At 42.1% G+C, this 24,895-nt stretch overlaps 1 protein-coding gene and 1 pseudogene across 1 annotated transcript; both read left to right on the top strand.

Annotated features, from left to right (window-relative positions):
- The first annotated feature begins 4,305 nt into the window (after nt 1-4,305).
- Nucleotides 4,306-20,203, top strand: LOC140732773 (heme-binding protein 1-like). Its single transcript, XM_073055422.1, has 4 exons — nt 4,306-4,480; nt 10,104-10,233; nt 16,951-17,125; nt 18,254-20,203. Exons 1-4 carry the CDS (start codon nt 4,349-4,351, stop codon nt 18,411-18,413), a joined length of 597 nt encoding a protein of 198 aa, XP_072911523.1. The 5' UTR covers nt 4,306-4,348; the 3' UTR covers nt 18,414-20,203.
- Nucleotides 20,204-23,892: 3,689 nt separating this feature from the next.
- LOC140732772 (cytochrome b-c1 complex subunit 10 pseudogene) lies at nt 23,893-24,060 on the top strand (annotated as a pseudogene).
- The last annotated feature ends 835 nt before the right edge of the window (nt 24,061-24,895 follow it).

The following is a 24,895-nucleotide window of genomic DNA, read 5'->3' as shown; positions in this document are numbered from 1 at the left end:
CTGTCTGGCCCGCTGAGTTCTTCCTGCATTTTGTGTGTGTTGCTTGGATTTCTAGCATCGGCAGATTTTCTGTTTGTAATAAGATAAAAACACAATAATAAAAAGAATAAATATAAATACACTAGATAGCTGATTCGAATGAATGTACTTAAACTGATGCTATGTAGAGGAGGCTCCATACTTTAGGTAAATCCAACAGAAATGGACGAAGTAGTAGTGGAGAAGGAGTGTGATGTGATGGGTTGGTGGGTGGAGGTGTTCATCATCTTACTGCTTGGGAAAAGTAATTGTTTTTGAGTCTGTGGTCCTAGCGTGGTTGCTACATAACCTTGTCCCTGATGGGAATTGGATAAACAGTCTGAGAGCAGGGTGGGTAGGATCCTTCATGATATTGCTGGCCTTTTTCCTGCAGCTTACTGTATATACTGTCCTTGATGGCAGATAGGTTGGTGCCATGATGAGTTGGGCAGTCCTGATTACCTGTTGTAGAGGCTTCCTGTCTGCTGCAGTGCAGTTTCCGTACCATGCAGTGATGCAGCATCTATAGAAGGGCATGAGTTTCAATGTCCACAGTCAGAAAATAGAGGTGCTGTGAGCTGTCTTGGTTGTGTAGGATGTGTTCTAGGACCATGAGAGGTTGTGCAAGATTTACAATCTCAGGAGTTTGAAAATGCTTACAGCTTCCATTGCTGTGCCACTAATGTAAAGAGGGGTGTGAGTGATGCAAATTCTTCTGAAGTTGATACCCATCTCCTTCGTATTAACATGAGAAAATCTGCAGATGCTGCAAGTCCAAGTAACACACACAAAACGCTGCAGGAACTCAGCAGGCTAGGCAACGTCTATGGAAAAGAGTGAACAGTTGATGTTTTGGGCCAAGACCCTTCATCGGGAGTGAGAAAAAGACGAGAAGGACTTTTCATTTTACACTTGTCCATAGATACTGCCTGGCCTTCTGTGTTCCTCCAGCACTGTGTGTGTGTTGCTGTCTCCTTTACCTTGTGGACATTGAGGGAGAGGCTATTTGCTTGATACCAGGTCTCGAGCTCTTCCAGCTCCTTTCTGCGTACCATCTTGCCGACCCTCACCACTTTGAGCCTTTGTAGATAAAAAGACATGTATTCTCTCTGAATCTGAGACTGCTGTTTCAGTATTTCAATTTCCCAATGGCTTTTAGAATATTCTGTTCCCTTCTCTTTCAGCCTCTTTATTTTTATTGTGGATCGTTAGTGCTGCTCACTAACAACTGCATTTGTTTTATAATTATTGGTTTTCATCCTCTAACTGCTCCTGAAGCCTTCCCAATTTACAGCCGAACACCCACACTTTCTTCCCCATGCTCGGGTTATTCTACACAATACACATGCCTCATTGGTTTCTCATTAATAAGGTAAAAAAAATTAAACACCTGTTGACACATTTCAGTTCAATCCTAAAGTACAAATCCAACACGGTCTCTTTATCTCATTACAGTCATAGTCATAGAATACTACAGCACAGAAAAAGGCCCTTTGGCCCATCTATTCTGTGCCAAACCATTAACCTGCCTACTCCCATTGCCCTGAACCTGGACTACAGCCTTCCGCACCCTTGTCATGCAAAGTGCAACACCTTACAGTTGTCTGCATTAAATTGCATCTGCCATTTTTCAGCCCATTTTACTGTCTGGTCCAGATGAAACTGCAACTTTTCATAGCCCTCCTCGCTGTCCAGTCTGCCCCCAGTCTTGGTGTCGTCCACAAATTTGCTAATCCAGTTGACTACATTATCATCTAGGTCATTGATTTAAATGACAAAATAATTAACCCAACACCAACCCCTGTGACACTCCACTAATCACAGGCCTCCAATCAGAGAAGTAACTGTGTACTACCACCCTCTGGCTTTTCACACAAAGCTAATGTCTAATACAAGTTACTACCTCATCCTGAATGCCAACCAGCTGAACCTTCTTGACCAACCTGCCCTGCGGCACCTCATCGAAAGCCTTGCCAAAGTCCACAACACCCACTGCTTTTTCTTCATCAACTTTCCTGTAACTTCCTTGAAAAACTATATACTCGGTTAGACATGACATACCACACACAATGCTCTATTAGCTATCCCTAGTCAGTCTGTCCATTCAAGTATTTATATATCTGATCCCTTAGAATACCATCAAGTGCTGTAACTTATACACTACTGATGTCTGGCTCTCCAGCCGATAAATTCCTGACTGTTTCTTAGAGTCTTCCTTAAACAATGGTGCAACGTTAGCTATCCTCCAATCCTCAGGCACTTTATCTGTTGTTAAGGGTATTTTAAATACCTCTTCTAGAATCTCTGCAATTTCTGCACTAGTCCCCCACAAGGTCCAAGGGAATACTTTGTCAGCCTCTGAGGATTTATCAATCCTAATTTACCTCAAGACTGCAAACACATCCTCCTCTGTGATATATACACAGTTCATGACTTCAGTGCTGTTTTGCCTCACTTCTACAGCCTATGTTTGTCCCTCAAGTGAATACAGATACAAAAAAAATCCATTTGAGATCCACTCAATCTCATTTGGCTTCATGCATAGGTGACCACTCTGATCTTCAAGAGGACCAATTTTGTCCCTTGCTATCCATTTGCTCCTACTATATCTTTGTAACCCTTGGGAATTTCCTTTATCTTGTCAGCTGGAGTAACCTCATGCCCTTTTTAGGCCTTTCTGATTTTTTTAAGTCTTCTCTTGCATTTCTTATACTCCTCTTTTATGCACCACCTTCTTCTTGATCACTTGCTTCTTTTTGCCATTTACACAGCTGTAAATCCAATCCTGATCCATAATGAGTATGTATATCTGCTAACTTCAATTTCATGATTAAGATTCATGACAGACCATGATGGGATGACTGGCATTGCTCTATCTCCTACACTTTCCTTTATACTATTCTTACTATACATTGCTCTAACAATTGACCTCCTGAAATGCAATGCTTTACACTCACACTCAACATCAGCAAAGCAAAAAGCTGATTATTGAATGCTGGAGGAAGAAAACAGATCGATGAGCCAGTCCTCATTGGGGGATCAGAGGTGGAGAAGGTTAGTAAGTATAAATTCCTTGGTGTCATCATTTCAGAGCATCTGTCCTGGGACCAGCACATTAATACCTTTACAAAGAAAGTGCAGCAGTGCCTCTAGTTACTTTGAAGTTTTCCCAGATTCAGCATGTCACCTAAAACCTTGGCAAGCTTCTATAGTTGCACAATGGAGTGTAATCTTACTGTGAACATCAAGGGCAGGTATGGAAACACCAATGACCAAGAATGGAAAAGCCTACACAAAGTGGTGGATACAGCACCGTTCATCAGAAGCAAAACCCTTCATCATTGAGCACATCTATAAGGAGCACTGCCACAAGAAAGCAGCTTCCATTATCGAGGACCCCACCAACCAGGCCATGTTTTCTTCTTGCTGTTGCCAATAAGAAAGGAAGTGCAGGAGCCTTAGGTCCTACACGTACCAGGATCTGGAACAGTTATTATCCTTCAACTATCAGACTCCTAAACCAGCAGGAACAACTTCACTCAACACAGAAATGATTACACAAACTATGGACTCATTTTCAAGGACTCTATAGATTAGATTAGATTCAACTTTATTGTCATTGTGCCGAGTACAGATACCACAGGCTTGACTGCTTTGAGGTCTGACACGGGACAATTGCCATACCACACTGAGATGCAGCTGGTGAGTATGCTCTCAATGGTACAGCAGTAAATGTCCGTCAGTGTCGTGGGACAGAGGTGAGCCTTCTTGATGCTCCACAGCAAATAAAGGCGCTATTGCACCTTTTTAATCGGGATGGAGGAGTTCATGTTCTCAGTATCATTTACTTATATATTTATTTTTATTTGCACAGTTCATTTGCTTTTGCAAATTAATTATTTGTCAGTCTGTATGTGCAGTTTTTCATTGATTCTGTTGTATTTCTTTCTTCTACTGTGAATGCCTGCAAGAAAATATTTAGATTGAGACCAGTCATAAACCATTTCCATTAATGACCTCCTTCCTGCTAATTCCATCTTCTGCAGATCTCACCAGTCAATGATGTTTAATAAACCAGTCCATTTAAATATCTCCTGTGGTAACTCAGTGTTCCCCAGAGTTGGAAGAATTAATGACAGCAGGACACAACGTTGTCTTGGCACAAGTCTTGCATAATATATAAGGTGATGTCATTCCTGAGTGTCTATATTCAAAATCATCTTCATTACACAATATAAATAGGTTTGATCTCACTGCTCGAACAGCAGATCCACCTGAAGGTTCAGAGAGTAACTGAGTGCATTAAACAGTGATCAGAGCAGAGCCCAAGATGCTGAGACTCCGTGTTACTCTTTCTGTCCTCCTTATGTTCCAGGTTGCAGGAATAAGAGGAACAGATCTTGTGCAAGAATCGTGCGAGAGCATAATCTGTCATCCAGTCTTGAAAGTCATTGAGCATAATGTAAGTACTATTGGGAATTAATATTGGTGGCTGGTAAGGAAGACTATTAATTTCCTGTTTTAGAGTTGAGGGTCAAAGAGCTATAGAGTATGGAAGCAGCATCTTGGATACAACTCATCCAGGCCAACAAGATGTTTACCTGAGCTGATCCCTTGCGATTTTTACCTTTTCATTCCATATATCTGTTCAAATGTCTTTTCAGTATTGTAATTTTACCTTTCTTTCTCTTGCAACTTGCTCAATATACACTCTATGTAAAAAAAAAATTGCATCGCAGATCCTCTTTTAATCTTCCTCTTTTAATCTTCCTCTTCTCATCTGTGAGCTCTAGTTTTTGAGTACTCTATGTTGGAAGAAAGACTGAGACTATTCCCCTCATAATCTTATGAACCTTTGTCAGGTTATCCCTCAGCCCCTTATGTACCAAGGAAAAAGCACCAGCCTATCCAATCTCTCCTTTTAGCTGAATCTCCACAGTCCCTGTAATATCTTTATTAATCTTCTCTGCACTCTTTCCAGCTGACACAGTATAAATGGGTGCAGAAGTGTTCACAACATTCCATATGTGATCTTACTAATATGATATGTTAACTCTTGTCCTGCGTGTCCTGACAACTGAAATCATGTGTGCCAAATGCTTTCTTCACCACACTAACTGTGTCACCATTTACTGGGAGCTATGGAATTGTACCCCTAGATTTCTTTGTTCTATAACATTCTGCAAAGCTCTGTCATTTACTGTGCAAGTCTTCCACGGTTAAATGCAACACTACACACTTGTCTAAGTAAAAGTGGTCTTTCATGAGTCCACCTTCCCAGTTCTACACTAGGTTCTGGTTAAAATTTCTCTGTAGTTTAAATCATGTCACTGATAATCCACTGTTGACAAGTTGTCTCATGTTTTGAAACTCAACCACGAAGATCAGAAAGCATCTTGGACTCATTCTGCTGGATGTCTCCACATTCTCACTCCAACCTCCACTAAATATTATCCCAGTTGGAATAGAAAGTGAGGAATGTTTCTTAATGACATCTGTATTCTGATCGCACAATTATTTCTTTTTTCAGTCTTAAAAATAATGTCACAGCAGAAAATTCAAAAAAGTGAAGATCCAGGAACATTTTCACTCAAGAACAGAAGGAAGTTAGTATATCCACTAATGTGGAACTGGCCAATATATGAAGCATTAGAACAACCAGGGTAAACTATTGCCTGAGGGTAACTGTATGATCGACAAAGTGGGAAGCAGGTGGTGTAGGAATGGGGGAGACAAGAGGGAAGAAGACTAGTAACAACTGGTGGGGCAGTGTGCACTGAGATCCAATTCAGATGTAAAGTTCCATTGTTTCCTGCACTGGATCCTTACAGGTTTATGCTGCTGTTACTTACATTGTACTGAGAAAATTCCTTCAGATTGCAGATGCACTACTCTTCAGATCTTCCAGGTCAGATCTACCTATTTGTCCTGGACATGTTGCACCATAGACAGAGACAAAGCAAAGTCAAATGTAGGACTGCAGCCCAGGGCTCATAGAGTAGCAACTCACTAGTCAGTCTGACTATTCTCTACTCAATCCCATGTTTTTGTTTGATGGCTGTCTGGGAGATGAGCTTAGAAACTTCAAACTCATTCACCATTGGAGACTTGCAGCCAATAAAGGAGCAATTCACCTGGTGTAGAAGGGTGGATAGCATAGAACATAGAACATGGAACAGAACAGCACAGTGCAGGCTCTTCAGCCCATGATATTGTGCTGATATTTTAACCTTAATCAATCAATTAAGATCAATCCAACTCTCGTCTCTCAAATAATACACCATACTTCTCTCAAACGTGTGCCTATCTAAGAATCTCCTAAATATCCCTAATGAATATCTCTCAACAACCATCTCAGGCAGTACATTGTATGTACTTACCACTCTGTATGTAAAATTTCTACCTCTGACATCTCCCCTTTACCTTACTCCAATTACCTCCTATTAGCCAATGACACCCTGGGTAAAAGGCGTTGCTGTCTTCTCTGTCTATGCTTCTTATCATCTTGTACACATCTATAAAGTTGCCTCTAATCCTCTTTCACTCTAAAGAGAAAAGCCACAGCTTTCTCAGCCTTTCCCCTAATACAGGGAGCATCCTGGTAAACCTTCTCTGCATCCTCTCTAAAGCTTTACATGCTTCCTGTAATGAGGCGAACAGGACTGAACACCATGTTCCAGGTGTGTCTAACTACAGTTTTATAGAGCTGCAATATTACCTGCGGCTCTTCAAATCGACTACTGAAGGTGACCACACTGGGGCACCATGGTTGTGTAGCAGTTAACACAAAGTTATTATAGATCTGAGCATCAGAGTCGAAATTCAATTCTCAACGTCCTCTCTAAAGAGTTTGTACGTCCTCATCATGGAATGTATGGGTTTCCTACAGGAGCTCTGGTTTCCTCTCACAGTCCAAAGATGTACCAGCTAGTAGGTTAATTGGTCATTTTAAATTGTCCTGTGATTAGGCTGGGGTCAAACTGGAATTTGCTCGTAGTGACACAGCTCGAAGAGCAGGTAGGGCCTAAACTTTAAGAATGGTTCTTTCCTTCTCTTGACTAAATGTTCCATTTTCTCTAGACGCAACAATGGTTCTTTCACCCTGCCATCCTTTCCCTAGCTTAATGGAGCAAGACTATCCAGAACCCCATGCAAGTGTCTTCTAAACAAACTCACAATCAGATATTCCCTGAGAATATCTGTTGCCAATTTAATCTTCCAAATTATAGTATCACTAATAACATCATAATTAGCCTTCCCCAAATTAAATACTTTACCATACAATCTGCTTCTATCTCTTCCAAGACTATGTGAATCTTCAGATAGTTATGGTCACTGTTTCTGAAATGTTTGTCTACCAAGAGATCTGTCAACTGATCAGGTTCATTGTCTAATACTCGATCTAATATGACCTCTCCTCCCCTCAGCCTGTCCACACTTGTCAGAAATCCTTACTAGACTTAACTAACAAATCTATTCCATCTAAAATTCTTGCACTAAGGAGGTGCCAATTAAGATGAAGGAAGTTGATGTCAATAATGACAACAACCCTGCTATTTTAGCACCTTTCCAAAATCTAGCTGCAGACTTGCTCCTCAGTGCCCCTGTTTCTATTGGGGATCAATAGATTACTCCCAATTGACTGATTGCTCCCATCCTAGTCCTGACTTCCACCCACACTGACTCAGTAGACAATCCATTCACAATGTCTTCCCTTGCTGCAGTTATCAGAAGCTATCCTTGATTAGCAATGCCACTCCCCCACCTCTTTTAACTCCCTTCCTGTCCCTTTTGAAACATCTAAACGCTGGAACATCTAGCAGTCAATCCTGCACTTATTATAGCCAAGATTCTGTAATGGCCACAACTTCATAGTTTTATATTCTTATCCATGCTCTACGTTCACCAGCTTTATTCTTGATATTTTTCACATTGAAGTAAACATATTTCAACCCATCTAACTGACGTGCTATTCTTCCTTACAGTCTCTCTTCACATTGTGTTTATCTTTACATCAACTGCTCCTACATCTGACCTATTGCTCTGGCTCCCATTCCCCTGCCAACTTAATGTGCACCCTCCCAAAAAGTTCTAGCAAACCCACCTGCAGGGACATTGGTCCCTCTCATGTTCACATGTAACCCTTCTTTTTAGTATACATCATACCATTGCCAGAAAAGATCCCAGTGATCTACAAATCTGAAACCCTGTGCTCTGCACCAATTCATCAGCCACTCACTCAGCTTCCATAGCATCCATTCTTACCCTCACTGGTGCATGGAACAGGCAGCAATCAGATGTTTTCTACACTTGAAGTCCTGCTTTTCAGTTTCCTTCCAAGCTCCATATATTCTCTCTCCAGGACTTCATCCCTTTTCCTAGCTACCTTGTTGGTGCCAATATTTAATTTAAATTCTGGCTGCCCAACCCTCCCTTTAAGAATTCAGTGGACTGAATATAAGGTGTCACTGACCCTGGCATCTGGGAATCTTTCATGTCTACAGAATCACCTGTCAGTATCCCTAACAATTGAATCCCCTATCATCAGTACTCTCCTTTTCTCATCCCTTCCCTTCAGAGCCACAAAGCAAGACTCAATGATCATAAGACCATAAGACATTAGAGCAGAATTAGGCCATTTGGCCCATCGAGTCTGCTCCCCCATTCAGTCATGACTGATCCTTTTTTCCCTTCTTCAGCCACACTCCCTGGCCTTTTCCCTGTAATCTTTGAAGCCATGGCCAACCAAGAACCTATCAATCTCTGCGTAAAATACACCTAAAGACCTGGCCTCCACATTAGCCTTGGTAACAAATTCCACAAATTTATCACCCTCTGGCTAAAGAAATTTCTCCACATCCCTGCTTTAAATGGACGCCCCTCTATCTTACGGTTGTGCTCTCTTGTTCTAGACTCTCCCACCATCAGAAACATCCTTTCCACATCTACTCTGTCTAGGCCTTTCAACATTCAAAAGGTTTCAATGAGATGCCCCCATCTTTCTAAATTCCAATGAGCACAGATCCAGAACCTTCAGACATTCCTCATGATGATCCTTCCATTCCCAGAATCATCCTTGTGAACCTCCTCTGATCCCTCACCAAAGCCTGCACAATTTTCTCTGATGAGGAGCCCAAAACTGTTCAGAATACTCAAGGTGAGGCCTTGCCAGTGTCTTATAATGCCTCAGCATCACATCCCTGCTCTTATACTCTAAACCTCTTTAAATGAATGCTAGCATTACATTTGCCTTCCTCACCACTGTTTCAATCTGCAAGTTAACCATTAGAGAGTTCTGCATAAGGACTCCCAAGTTCCTTTGCATCTCAGATTTTTGGATTTTCTCCTCGTATAGAAATTAGTCCACACATTTATTTCTACTGCAGAAGTGCTTGACTATGCATTTTCCAACATTGTATTTCATTTGCCAGTTTCTTGCCCATTCTCCTAATCTGTCTAAGTCCTTCTGCATCCTATCTGTTTCCTCAACACTACCTGCACCTCCTTCAATCTTCATATCATCTGCAAACTTCTCAACAAAGCCATCTATTTCAGCATCTAAGTTATTTATATACAGCATAAAAAGAAGTGGTCCCAGCACCAACCCCTGCAGAACATCACTAGTTACTGGCAGCAACCAGAAAACGATCCTTTTATTCCCATCGCTGCCTCTTACCAATCAGCCGATTCGCTAACCATGCCAGTAACTTTCCTGTAATACCATGAGCTTTTAACTTGATAAGTAGCCTCATGTGTGGCACCTTGTCAAAAGCCTCCTGAAAATCCAAATATACAACATTCACTGCCTCCCCTTTAGCTATCCTACCTGTAATCTCCTCGAAGAATTCCAGCAGGTTTGTCAGGTAAGATTTTCCCTCAAAGAAACCCTGATGACTTTGTCTTATCTTGTCCTGTGTCACCAAGTACTCCATATCCTCCTCCTTCCCAATGCCAGAGGCCTTGCTGCTGCAGCCTTCTCTGGTCGGTATGCCTCATCAGGCATCCATCACACAGCCTCAACACAGATGCTGCCAATGAACTTTGCCACTGTTTCTGTGACTATCTATTTATTTTCTTTCCCCTAGGGTTATAAAGAAATAGAGCTCCCAACTCTTCATTGGCTTCATACTTTTGTTGATGGAATGGATATGGACACGGGAATAAAATTGGGCCTGGAGAGATTGTTCAATTATTCACGCTTTCATAATGATGCTGGTATGTGAGAAGTTTATTCAATGTTACAGCACAGAACATACCTTTCATCGTAGTGTGCGAATCATCTGAAAGTCAACGTCAGATTTATTGTCATATGCAGAGGTCAAATGAAAAACTTAGTTGCAGCAGCATTAATTGCATCTGACAACATAGGTTCAACATGAATTATTTCAAACTTATCCCATAGGGAACAGAGTTAGAATAAAAAAAAAGTACAATGTTTATTAGTGCAAGATTGTCAAAGTTGTCTGGTATTGCTAAGCTGAGGCAGCGATTTGGTTTATGCAGGTTGATTCAAAACCAAATGGTTAAAGGTTTCTGCAGGCTTCTGTACGTTCTGTCCAATGGTAGCTCTAAGAAGATGGCATGGCCCAAAGTGTGGAGATCTTTGTTGGTAGATATTCCCTTCTTAAGATAACTCCTCCTGTAGATAGTGCTATAAAGGGATGTATAGGGATATTATTTCAAACCAGTGAGCAGGCAGGCAGACAAGAGCCATATTTAGTTATACAGGTAGAATTTGGCCAGGTGACCCTTCCTGACCATGCCTGGGCAAGGGAGCAATGTTGGCTCTTTCCACTTTACATCCTGTTGTTCCTTTCTGTAGTGACGTGAGCAGAACTGCACACAGGTGTCTTTTTGAAACAATATTTGTTACTCACATCATTCCAGTTTCAGATTCCGACTCTTCACTGCTGATCCTTGACTATTGGAACCCTTGAGACCTCAACTCCGCTTAACGGGTTCATCGGGAGTAAATTCAAGAGTGCAGGAATACTGGCTGAAATTCTAATTGGGGAGAGAGTGATTGAGTGAGTGAGTGAGTGAGTGAGTGGATGAAAGTGAGAGACTGACATTGTGTGTTTCAGAAAATTACAATCATTTCCCTCTTAAAAGTAGTCTTAATCCTTTTACAGTCATCAAGAAATTAAGTTCTCCAGAACCTACTAAATACAATGTAGGTTTCATTTTTCTTTTACTTGACCAGAGTCTCAATACCGCTCATCGGCCAAGATTCCATAAACTTGCCAGGTTTATCATTTACCCTCGTAGGAATATGCTGTTTCTAGATTCCTGATATCACACTCTGTGCTTTTTCCATAGATGCTGCCTGGCCTACTGAATTCCTCCAGCATTTTCTGTGTGTTGCTTGGATTTCCAGCATCTGCAGATTCTCTCTTATCTGCAACATCCTGCCCATTTCCCCCAATATTAGCCCTGCTTCAGTTTAGGGCCCTAACCTATGGATCCTTTCCATTGCTATCTTAAAACCAACATAATTATATTTACTCGAATTAAAGTGCTCCCTGACTGCCAGTCCAGTAACTTTTACTGTCTTGTTCTTATAAAAGGAAGGTCCAGCATTGCATCTTCTCAAGTAGCACCCTTTGTACTGTATATTGATTCAGAGAACATTCCAAGACATATTTCATAAATTCCACCTCATCCAGGCTCTTAACAATCAGTACCAGGAAAACAAGAATCTCCCACTACTACAATCCTATTATTCCTACTATTATGAGCAATTTATATAAACTCTTGGTCCTCAAACCCCCACTGACCACTGGGGGTCAGTACTTGGAACTACAATGTTGCCATTGCAGAGAATTAACTGTCACAAGCTGCCGGATATTACAGAGTTTAGATGTTTCAAAAGGGACAGGAAGGGAATGGCATTGCTCATTAAGGATAGTATCACAGTTACAGAAAGGCAGATGTCATGAAGGGATCATCTACTGAGTAAGTGTGGGTAGAAGTCAGGACCAGGAAGGGAGCAATCACTGTTAGGAGTATTCTGTAGATCCTCCAATAGCAACTGGGACCCTGAGGAACATATCAATAGGCAGATTTTGGAAAGGTTAAAAAATAACAGGGTTGGTGTTACTGGGGACTTCACTTCCCTTTGATTGGAATCTCTTTCCAATCCAGTAAGGCCGCTCCCAGACACGCTTTTCATCTGTGCCAGTTTGAGTGTCGAGCTTGCAACTTGGCCTCGTAAAATAAAACACTGTGCTGTGAGAAGGACGTGAGGGACCACTCCCAGAATCTTTCCTTGGAACTTGGGAATACTTGAAGGTGTCATGAGAAAGCTTTGGTGAATATGTGCTTGGAGTTCGAGGAGGTCATTAATGAATACTTTGCTTCAGCAGAGAGAGAGACTTTGACAAATATGAGGCAAAAGTAGAAAAGGTTAATATGTTGGAACACGTTGAGGTTAGGGAAGAGGATGTGTTAGAACATTTGAAAAGGAGTAGCATAAATAAATTTCCAGGGCCAGAAGGAATATTTGCCAGGTTACTGTGGAAATTGAGAGAAAAGACTGTTGTGCTGTTGGCAATGATCTTTGAATCCTCAATGACAGTTATAGGAGTAGTACTAGAAAGTATGAGGATGGGCAATGTTATTCGTTTGTTCAAGAAAGGTAATAGGGATAATCTTGGACATTATAGACCAGTGAATCTTGCATCAGTGGTGGGCAAACTATCTGAGAAGATTCTGAGAAATAGGATTTGGAGAAGCATAGAGAGCAGTGGGTGTGGAACATATGGATATTAGTAAGGTTTTCAACTAGGTTCCCCATGTCAGGCTCATTCAAAGAAGTTATTCAGGAGGCATAGGATTGAGGGAAACTTGGCTGTATGAATTCAGAATTAGCTTTCTCAGAGAAGACAGGGGATGGTAGTAGATGGAGCATAATCTGCTGGGAGGTCCACGACTAGTGGTGTTCCGCAAGGAGCTGTTCCAGAACCCCTACTCTTCATGAGTTTGATAAATGTCTTCGAAGAGGAAGTGAAAGGGTGGGTTAAAAGTTTGCAGATGACATGAATGTTGGTGGTGTTGTGGGTAGTACAGAAGGTTGTCGTATGTTACATCGGAAATTGGCAGGATGCAGAGCTGGGCTGAAAAGTGGCAGATGGAGTTCAATCTAGATAATTGTGAGGTGATACACTTTGGAAGTCAAACTTGATGGCAGAGTATTAAGGTAATGGCATGATTCTTAGCAGTGTGCAGGAGTGAAGGGATATGGAGGCCAAGTCCATAGATACCTCAAAGTTGCTGCACGAGTTGATAGGGTGGCTAAGAAAGTATATGGTGTGTTGGCCTTCATTTATTGGGGATTCAGTTTAAGAGCCACAAGATAATGTTGCAGCTCTATAAAACACCTCTGGTTAAACCACACTTGGAGTAGTGTTCTGTCACCTCATTATAGGAAGGATGTGGAAGGTGAGAAGATTTACCAGGATGCTGCCTGGATTAAAAAACATGTCTTATGAGCAAAAGTTGAGTGAGCTAGGGCTTTTCTCTTTGGCGTGAAGGACAATAAGAGGAGACTTGGAAGAAGCATACAGGATGAATAGAGGCATAGATAGAATAGATTGCCAGTGTCTTTTTCCCCAGGGTGGCACTGGTTATAATGAGAAGACATACATTTAAGCTGATCAGAAGAAAGTTTGTGGACGACGGCAGATGTGGGTTCTTTTACACAGAGAGTGGTAAGTGTGTGGAATGCATTTCCTGGGGAGGTGCTAAAGGCAGCATTAACATTTAAGAGACTTAAATGACTCATAGATAGGCACATGGATGAAAGATAAATGGAAGACTATGTTAGAGGGAAGGGTTAGATTGATCTTGGAGTAGTTAAAAGGTTAGTATGACATCACGAGGCAAAGGGCCTTTACTGTATTGTACATTTCAGCCTCATTAGTGACCCAGTCCTCCTTGCTTCTAAATTCTACCCATAATGGGATAATCTCACAGAACCATTATGTCTAAGAACTGGTCCTTCCTTATCAAAAAAGCTACATGCCACCATCTATTACCTGCACTTCTGTCATGCCTGTAGCATCAATATCCTAGAATATTGAGCTGTTGGTCCTGCCCTTTTCTTAGCCATATTTCCTCTATGGCTGTGATCCAGCACATGAGCGTCATTACAAAGAAGGCACAGCAACACCTTTACTTTCTTCGAAGGTTGTGAAGATTCAGCATGTCATCTAAAACGTTGGCAGACTTCTATTGATGCAGTGTAGAGTATATTGACTGGTTGCATCATGGCCTGGTATGGAAACATTAATGTCCTTCAACAGACACGTCCACAAAATAGTGGATATGGCCCAGTCTAACACAGGTAAAGCCCTCCCACCATGAAGCACATCTAGAAGGAGCACTGTCTCAGGAAAGTAGCACCCATCATCAAGGATCCCCACTATCCAGGCCATGCTCTCTTCTCACCGTTGCCATAAAGAATGAGGTTCAAGAGCCTCAGGCCCTCACTGCCATGTTCAGCAGCAATTAGTATATCTCAACCAAGAGGCTCCTGAACCATTGTGGACAATTTCACTTATCCCAACACTGAACTGAATCCACATCCTATGGACTCACTGTCAAGGACACTAAATATGTTCTCATAATATTAATTAATTATTCTTTGTTTTTCATTTTGTATTTACACAATCTGATGTCTTTTTACTTTAGTCATTTTTCTCTCTTTGTGTGTAATTTTTTATTGACTCTGTTGTGTTTCTTTGTATCTACTGTGAATGCCCACAAGAAAATAAATCTCAGTATATGGTGGCATATACTGTAGGTACTTTGGTAATAAATTTACTTTGAACTTTGAACATCTCATTCCTCAGGGCTAATCTATACTCCAAATTTATCTGCCTTTACAGTTAAACTTTGTGGATTAAAACAAATGCGAGTTAACTGATTAAAACAAATGCAGTTTAACTGATTATTAATTTCTATTTATTTACTGTGCCCTTACCTATCCTTATTACTAAACCTGCTCTTACTGATTACTGCTTTATCCTGTTCAGAGTCCCGTACCCTGCCAATCTAATATAAACTCTCATTTGTAGCATAAGGAAATTTTCCTGAAAGGATATTGGTTCCTCTCTGATTCAAGTACTGTACAATCCAACCCTCTTGTACAGGTCTCCTCTACCCCAGAAAAGATCAGAAGACCTCACTACTGCCCCTCCACCAATTCCTCAGCCAAAAATTCATCTGCCCTATCTTTATATTTCTGTCTTTGCCGGCACATAGCAGCAGGAGTAATCTGGAGAACAGCACCCACAAGGTCCTCCTTCTTAACTCCCTACCTAACTTATTTGGTAGAACCTCATCATTGTTCTACCCCCATCATTTGAACCAACATGTACAACAACATCAGGTTGTTCATCATTCCACTCAAGAATTTTCTGTAGCTGTTTAGAGACATCCTTGACCCTTGAGGCAACCCTTCACCTTGCCATCTCTTCTGCAGTCAAAGGACCTCTGTCTGTCCTCCTCATTGTTTGTCTGCACCCTTTCCCTCTGAGCCTCAGAGCAAGTCACAGTGCCACAGACCTGCCTACTGCTGCTAACACCTGAATGAACATCACACTCAACCAGTTACTAAGGGGACTACCACATAGGAATTCTGCAATGACTGTCTATTCACCATACTTTTCCTGGTGGATACCCATCTACCTGAAGCCTGTACCTCAGGTGTAACCACCTCAGTAAAATTCTCATTTGTGAAGTCTTCAGCTTCCCAGATGATCCCAAGTACATCCAAACTCTACTACGGTTCCTTGACCCAGTTTCTCGGGAGCTGCCTCTGGGTGCAATTCCCATAGACATAGTCATCAGGGAAACTGTGAGCTTCCCTGACTTTGCATAACTTGCAGCAGAAGCATTCCACTGCCCTAACTACCAAAATGGCTACACTGAATCCAGCACTAGGATCAAAACAAAAATAACAGCCTTATCTGTTCTTACCTCTGAATCCGCACCAAAGTATTTTTAAAGATAAACATAAAACAGAACAGCACAATACAACAAGGAAATCTGCAGATGCTGGAAATTCAAGCAACACACACAAAATGCTGGAGATGCTGCCTGGCCTGCTGCGTTCCACCAGCAATTTGTGAGCACAGTACAAGCCTTTCAGCCCACAATGTTATGCCAATCCTTTAACTTACTCTAAGATCAATATAACACTTCCCTTCCACATAATCCTCCATTTTTCTTTCATCCATTTGCCTATTTAAGAATGTCTTAAATGTCCCCAAAGCATTTGCCACTTCCCCTTGCTTAAGGTAAAGAAGACGTTAGGAGATGGTTTGAGACAGAAAAGCTAAAACCAGTATTACAATGGAGTTAAGGGAACTACAGTGGCACAAGAAATGGGCTGGACAAAATGGATTGGAAGGGGACTCTGGCGGGGATGATGACATATTTGATCACCTTGGGTCTGTACCTGCTGGAGTCCAGAAGAATAGTGGGGGCGTGGAATCTTATTGAACCTATCCAATATTGAAAGGCCTATTTCGAGTGGATGAGGTGAGGATATTTCCTATAGTGGGAGAGGCCAGAACCAATGCGTACAGCCTCAGAATAGAAGTACATCCCTTTAGAACAGTGATGAAAAGAATTTCTTGAGCCAGAATGTGGTGAATCAGTGGAATTCATTGCCACAAACAACTGTGGGGGCCAAGTGAGTTAAGGTGGAGCTTGATAGTTTCTTGATCAGTGGGGGTGCCAGGGTTAGGTGGGGAAAGCAGGAGTGTGGAGTTGAGAAGGGTAAGAGATCACTCATAATGGAATGGAGGACAGACATAATGTGTCAAATGGTCTTATGGCCAATTGAGTTGATGGGCCTATAGGTGAACTGTATTGCTGTAGGACTCTATGACAATGCTGTAACCGTAAACTGTTCTTTCTCCACAGGTACAATAGTTCCCATCTCTGCACCTTGGGCAATTAGAGCCCCATTTGAAAATGGTATTATAAAACCTCAATTTTCAGTCTTCGTTTCATTGCCACTTGAGATCCAAACTCCACCTCTCCCAAAAGATCCGTCAGTTCAAGTAATCAATACTCCTCTAGTAAACACTTATGAGAGGTAAGATTTGTTGTTGTTGACACTGTTGAAGCATTTGTGCATTGTTTTTCTGAGAGTAGTACACTCAGATGTGGTCAGGCTGCGGTGAGCAAGCTGGTCACACGGGTAGAGATCTTGACCGGTACTAACAGTGTTAAGAATGATTGGTGCATCTCTCATAACCTACACTTCCATTTCTGAGGCCATGGCTGCTCTCCACACTGACAGCTTCAGGTGGAGCATGGATGTGACTGACACATGAGATCACTTGACATCATCCCGCAATAAAGATTCTGTAGTTGTTAAATGATGTCCCTCTAATTCCTCTCAGATTGTCCTATTAGGTTTGAGGCCCTTGTAGATGAGGCCTACGTTTTCCTGCATCTCCTCATAAGTGAAACATCCCCACACAGGCCCTCTCTACTTTGCAGCCTCTCTAGCAGTATCACATTTTTCCTAGGTGCCGAGGTGTCCACATTCTAATGTATGTTCGTTCCTCCCTTCCACTAGCTCCAACAACATTCTCACGTTCCTTCACAGTTTCTTTCAGCATTTTGAAGGGATTGCCCCATTCTCAACTCACAGGTCTGCTCTCCCATCCCTGCCTACTGCTGCTCATGTCTGACAATTTCCCATGCAGCTACAGGAGGTGTAACACTTGTCCTTTCACCTCTTCCCTTCCCATCGTCCAAGGACCCAAACAGCCTTCCGACAAAGGGCAATAATGCACTTGCACTTCTCCCAATCTAGTGTACTACACTTGGTGTTCACAATGTGGCTTCCTCACCACTGCAATAACCAAGCACACACAGGATGCAAACTTTGTGCAACACTTGAGCAAAGGATCCTGTCACGAGTCCTACACCAAGTAACTCCCAACAGAGGGCAGCAGTCATACACAGGAAGGAGGTTTTGAACATTGTACTCTTGGAGTTCATCTGTCTCAGGGGAGGATGATGGGGAGAGGGGATAGAGGGGGGAGAGAAAGAAAGAAAAAAATGAATTCAGAGCCTCCAAATAGGGAGCGATCTCTGATTTTTATTGTCTGGTACTGACTGTGATCCAAGCCCAGAATGGGTATTGCAACTTGAGCAAAAGCAAAGACTCCATTTAATTTAATGCTTTTTTTCAATATTTATTCTGAATTAGTTACTTTGTGACTGAGCAGGAAAATGAAGACTATGGAAGACTTGCCAATGAACTCAAGAAGAAACTGGAAAACGACCACTGTTCTTTTGACCACAGTAGTATTTTCATTACTTGGTTCAACAAAGCTGGACACCTGAAACTGTCTTTTCTCAAGAAATGAAACAGAATTGTTCTCTCAGAGGCTCTAATACTTACAGATTTCAAACAGTGAGATGTGCTCAACTCTGTTATCACCTTTAGTAGTTTCCTTCCTGGAATAACATGCATTTCGGTGGCATAATGAAGTAAAATATCTCAGGGTGATTTATACGCATTTGATTTAATTCTGCATGTCTGCCATTGTTGGGGTTTTCAACAAGCCTTCTGTGCTCTCATGGCAGTTGTCAGTTCCTACCTCCCACCCAGATGCCTGCAAGTACAGGGAACTCACACTTCACTCACAATTAACTAGTTGAAACATAGAAACATAGAAAATCTACCGCACAATACAGGCACATTGGCCCACAAAGCTATGCTGTACAAATTACCTAGGGTTACCCATAGCCCTCTATTTTTCTAAGCTCCATGTACCAATCCAGGAGTCTCCAGAAAGACCCTTTTGTAGCCACCTCCACCACTGTTGCGGGCAGCCCATTCCACGCACTCACCACCCTCTGCGTAAAAAAACTGACCCCTGTCATCTCCTCTGTACCTACTTCCAAGCATCTTAAAACTGTGCCCTCTTGTGTTAGCCATTTTCAGCCCTGGGAAAAAGCCTCTGACTATCCACATGATCAATGCCTCTCATCATCAAACAAAGGGTCCAAGGTGAGGCTTTCTTTCCCTTTCATTAATTGAATTTTGCATTCACTGCAAATTACAACTAATCATTATGATGAATAATTCAGTCATTCTAATGAATTATTCCCACCGAAGGTCCCTACTGATTGTCTAGTGCCCAGTAGTCCTGGTTGTGGAGCTGTGTCTCCATGTCACTCCCTGGATGAAATATGTTGGGGAATCACATGGTCATCCACCCTCACCTTAACCACACATTCGGCTTTGATACTGACAGATCCAAATGTTCTAGATAGAGGAGGCTGCTGGTCTATTTAATACTGTTAATAATTAACTGCCCTCTGAATTCCAAGGAATTTCCCAGTATCCAGGAACCTATCAGTTGTGCTGAGAAACTACACTGGACAGTAAGAGAGAAACATTTACTCAGCCAATAATAGGAAACTCCGTATTTAAACTTTGCTGGTGAGAAACCTGGGAATCTGAAGAAAGAGCTATCAAGGCAGAAATATTTGTTCAAAGTCTTCACACGGCACAGTTGTATATGGGTGGGTGACTCCTCTGGGTAACAGAATTGATCACTCTGAGAATTTCCCTTTCCTCTTTAAATAATTTGAGTACTTACTGAGACTGAGATTGTTCTGAACACAGATACAGTGACATTCTATCTTCACAATGGGACAGATTCTCTTTGTGTTCACCAAGCAGAAATCAAAAATATGAAAAGAGCTGACAGGAAATGGGAAGTGCTGGGTGCACAGAGCACTGAGGTTGTGCTGGATAAAATCCTGGAGGTGTCAAATGTGGGACTATAGGTCTCACTCAGAGCTGGTTCCAGGTAGAAATATAAATTTGTAAGTTAACGCTTAAATCATAGAGACTGTATTTAAACCATTTATAAACTATCATAGTTGTTACCACTTCATCTTCCTCATTCAATTTGTTGTCCATTGAAATATAATGGAATAGAATGTGTGAAACACTGGGTGCTGCAGATCAACTCATTTGGGAGAGAGGCCTGTTCATGGACAATTGCTGCTGTTAACAGGACAACTGCTTTCAGATGTCCTTAGGAAGCTAATAATCAATTGTTTTTAGAGTCTTAGTGTTTTGCTTTGCATCTTGCTGGGAATGTGTTCTCACTGTGAAATAAAGAGGTGATGCATCACAACACTTGGTCTCCATTTCAATTCTTAATCAGAAACAGAACTGGTCATTGGTCATATCATTAGATAGATAGATAGATAGATAGATACTTTATTCATCCCCATGGGAAAATTCAACTTTTTTCCAATGTCCCATACACTTGTTGTGGCAAAACTAATTACATACTATACTTAACTCAGTAAAAAATATGATATGCATCTAAATCACTATCTCAAAAAGCATTAATAATAGCTTTTAAAAAGTTCTTAAGTCCTGGCGGTAGAATTGTAAAGCCTAATGGCATTGGGGAGTATTGACCTCTTCATCCTGTCTGAGGAGCATTGCATCGATAGTAACCTGTCGCTGAAACTGCTTCTCTGTCTCTGGATGGTGCTATGTAGAGGATGTTCAGAGTTATCCATAATTGACCGTAACCTACTCAGCGCCCTTCGCTCAGCTACCGATGTTAAACTCTCCAGTACTTTGCCCACGACAGAGCCCACCTTCCTTACCAGCTTATTAAGACGTGAGGCGTCCCTCTTCTTAATGCTTCCTCCCCAACACGCCACCACAAAGAAGAGGGCGCTCTCCACAACTGACCTATAGAACATCTTCAGCATCTCACTACAGACATTGAATGACGCCAACCTTCTAAGGAAGTACAGTCGACTCTGTGCCTTCCTGCACAAGGCATCTGTGTTGGCAGTCCAGTCTAGCTTCTCGTCTAACTGTACTCCCAGATACTTGTAGGTCTTAACCTGCTCCATACATTCTCCATTAATGATCACTGGCTCCATATGAGGCCTAGATCTCCTAAAGTCCACCACCATCTCCTTGGTCTTGGTGATATTGAGACGCAGGTAGTTTGAGTTGCACCATATCACAAAGTCCTGTATCAGTTTCCTATACTCCTCCTCCTGTCCATTCCTGACACACCCCACTATGGCCGTGTCATCAGCGAACTTCTGCACATGGCAGGACTCCGAGTTATATTGGAAGTCTGATGTGTACAGGGTGAACAGGACCGGAGAGAGTACGGTTCCCTGCGGCGCTCCTGTGCTGCTGACCACCGTGTCAGACCTACAGTCTCCCAACCGCACATACTGAGGTCTATCTGTCAAGTAGTCCACTATCCAATCCACCATATGAGAGTCTACTCCCATCTCCGTTAGTTTGTGCCTTAAGATCTTGGGCTGGATGGTGTTAAAGGCACTAGAGAAGTCAAGGAATGTAATCCTCACAGCACAACTGACCCCATCTAGGTGAGAGAGTGATTTGTGCAGCAAATACGTGATAGCATCCTCCACTCCCACCTTCTCCTTAGATCACAGTTAGCAGCTGGCAGTGCAGGGAAGAGACATGATATGAAACACAATTGAGGAGATACATAACAATGTTAGCCTCTACTGCATGACTGGTGTACAAATGTCAGTAAATCACTCTGGTTTTGTACACAGCTTAGTGAGATCATACCTCAAATACTGTGACTGAAAACAGAAAAAAAGTTGTTTTCGTGGAAGATCTACAGAAAATAATGGAGATAGATAGATAGATAGATAGATAGATAGATAGATACTTTATTCATCCCCATGGGGAAATTCAACTTTTTTTCCAATGTCCCATACACTTGCTGTAGCAAAACTAATTACATACAATACTTAACTCAGTAAAAAAAATATGATATGCATCTAAAACACCGTCTCAAAAAGCGTTAATAGCTTTTTAAAAAAGTTCTTAAGTCCTGGAGTTAGAATTGTAAAGCCTAATGGCATTGGGGAGTATTGACCTCTTCATCCTGTCTGAGGAGCATTGCATCGATAGTAACCTGTCACTGAAACTGCTTCTCTGTCTCTGGATGGTGCTATGTAGAGGATGTTCAGAGTTATCCATAATTGACCGTAACCTACTCAGCGCCCTTCGCTCAGCTACCGATGTTAAACTCTCCAGTACTTTGCCCACGACAGAGCCCGCCTTCCTTACCAGCTTATTAAGATGTGAGGCGTCCCTCTTCTTAATGCTTCCTCCCCAGCACGCCACCACAAAGAAGAGGGCGCTCTCCACAACTGACCTATAGAACATTTTCAGCATCTCACTGCAGACATTGAATGACGCCAACCTTCTTAGGAAGTACATTCGACTCTGTGCCTTCCTGCACAAGGCATCTGTGTTGGCAGTCCAGTCAAGCTTCTCGTCTAACTGTACTCCCAGATACTTGTAGGTCTTAACCTGCTCCACACGTTCTCCATTAATGATCACTGGCTCCATATGGGGCCTAGATCTCCTAAAGTCCACCACCATCTCCTTGGTCTTGGTGATATTGAGACGCAGGTAGTTTGAGTTGCACCATATCACAAAGTCCTGTATCAGTTTCCTATACTCCTCCTCCTGTCCATTCCTGACACACCCCACTATGGCCGTGTCATCAGCGAACTTCTGCACATGGCAGGACTCCGAGTTATATTGGAAGTCTGATGTGTACAGGGTGAACAGGACCGGAGAGAGTACGGTTCCCTGCGGCGCCCCTGTGCTGCTGACCACCGTGTCAGACCTACAGTCTCCCAACCGCACATACTGAGGTCTATCTGTCAAGTAGTCCACTATCCAAAATAGCAAATGCACGTTCGAAATTGGCAGTGGCCTGCTGAGAAAGGAAGACCTTCTGTTGGAGAATGAGGCAGTCCAAGTGACAGGAGTGTCAGTGGGGATCACTTTCAGAGCAGTAACTATAATTCTATTAGTTTTTAAATCCTCATAAGGACGAATGTAGTCATCTACAGTGTATGTGGAGCTACTAGGGACAGGTGAGGTCTTAAGTTAAGTGTTCATACCCTGTATTTTCTGTGGAAAAGGACACAGAAGCTAAGGAATTAAAGGATATGAATAGGATGTCTTGGAACTTATCTACATTACAAAAAAGTAGATGCTGGTGATCTTAAAGCACATTAAGATGGACAAATTCATGGGGCTTATGAAAGCGTATCTTAAGATCATATTAGTTAAGAGTGGTTCACTAGTCCTAGATTGGGGCAAGGTAAATTTGAAGGCATTAGATGTACCTGCAAAGGTTGACTAGCAGAGACTGTTTGCAGGGACAGCTAGCAGGTGGAAGGCTTTTAAAAGTAAGATATGAAAACTTCAAGTCAGCATGAGGACCTATTGGAGAAAAATGCAAATTTGGCAAAGAGCCCCAGTTGATACTAAGGCTCTTGTCAGGAATAAAAGAATATGACACATATAGGCAGCTATATAGGGTCGAGTGAAGGCGTTGAGAAGTATAAGAGATTGATGACTTCCCTAATGAGGAATATCAGTAGGGCTTAAAGATATCATGAGGTAGATCTGGCAGATAACATAAAGAAAAATCCTAAGAGTTCCGATAAGAATACTAAATGCCAAAGAGTAACTAGTGAGAGAATAGGTCATCATAAGTTCAATGTGGTTATCTATATGTGGAGCCACCAAGGATGGGTGAGATCTTAATTTAATAATTCTTACCTGCATTTACCATGAAATATTGCATGGAAGCCAAGGAATTAAGGGATATGGTTAAGGATGCTTCGGAACATATCCACCTTACAGAAAGCAGGTGCTAGCAATCTTAAATTGGAGAATGGGGAAAAAAAGCTTAACAAATAGCATTTTCCATCATGGCTTTCCAACTGGCAGGTATGTGGGTGGGAAGTCAGTCAATCGGGAGGGCACGAACGGCCGGTGGGATGCTGGAGCGAATTCTCAGGCCCAGACACAGGCAGCTGCTGAAGAACTGGATTCCAACTATCACTACATGGGGAGCTGTGGCTGGTGTACTGCTGGTCTACGCTACAGATTGGAGAGTTGTAGTTAGCCGTATCCCATACATAAAAGGAAAGTTCAAGAGTGATTGAAGATTATTGATGGATTTAAGGGAATAATCTGACCAAGTCTGATCGTGTGCAGTTCTGGTCACCAAATTACAGGAAGGATATTAATAAGATTGAAAAAGTACAGAGAAGGTTAACCAGGATGTTGCCAGCTCTTGAGAAACTGAGTTACAGAGAAAGGTTGAATAGGTTAGGACTTTATTCCCTGGAGTGTAGGAGAATAAGGGGTGATTTGACAGAGGTGTATAAAATTATGATGGTATAGATAGAGTGAATGCAAGCAGGCTTTTTCCACTGAGGCTAGGGGAGAAAAAAATCAGAGGACATGGATTGAGTGCGAAGGGGGAAAAGTTTAAAGGGAACATTGGTGGGGGGGAGCTTCTTCACACAGAGAGTGGTGGGAGTGTGGAATGAGCTGCCAGATGAAGTGGTAAATGCAGGCTCACTTTTAACATTTAAGAAAAACTTGGACAGGTACATGCATGAGAGGTGTATGGAGGGATATGGACCAGGTGCAGCTCAGGGGGACTAGGCAGAAAAATGGTTCGACACAGCCAAGGAGGGCCAAAAGGCCTGTTTCTGTGCTGTAATGTTCTATGGTTCTACTGGAGTTAATGTCACTGGATGATAAGAAAATAAAACCTAGGATCCAAATTAGAACATTCTAGATATCGCTTCGGTTACATCATAGTTCATTTATTTTCTCTCTCAACACCATTCTCCTACCTTCTCCCCATAACCTTTGATGCCCTTACTAATCAAGAACCTATCTATCACTACTTTAAATATACCCAATGAATTGGCTTCCACAGCTGCCTGTGGCAATGAATTTCCCATCCCCCCTCTGGCTAAAGAAACT

This window comes from Hemitrygon akajei, chromosome 9 (assembly GCF_048418815.1).
Source record: "Hemitrygon akajei chromosome 9, sHemAka1.3, whole genome shotgun sequence".
Classification (NCBI taxonomy): Eukaryota; Metazoa; Chordata; class Chondrichthyes; order Myliobatiformes; family Dasyatidae; genus Hemitrygon; species Hemitrygon akajei.
The sequence above is the reverse complement of the archived record's forward strand: the minus strand, read 5'-3'. Positions and strand labels throughout refer to the sequence as shown.

What these genes read in the sequence shown, in the direction of transcription:
- LOC140732773 (XM_073055422.1), top strand. Translation starts at nt 4,349, where the DNA reads ATGCTGAGACTCCGTGTTACTCTTTCTGTCCTCCTTATGTTCCAGGTT. An exon ending in ACGCTTTCATAATGATGCTG is followed by an intron (nt 10,234 to 16,950) that starts GTATGTGAGAAG and finishes CTTTCTCCACAG; the next exon opens with GTACAATAGTTCCCATCTCT. An exon ending in CTAGTAAACACTTATGAGAG is followed by an intron (nt 17,126 to 18,253) that starts GTAAGATTTGTT and finishes ATTCTGAATTAG; the next exon opens with TTACTTTGTGACTGAGCAGG.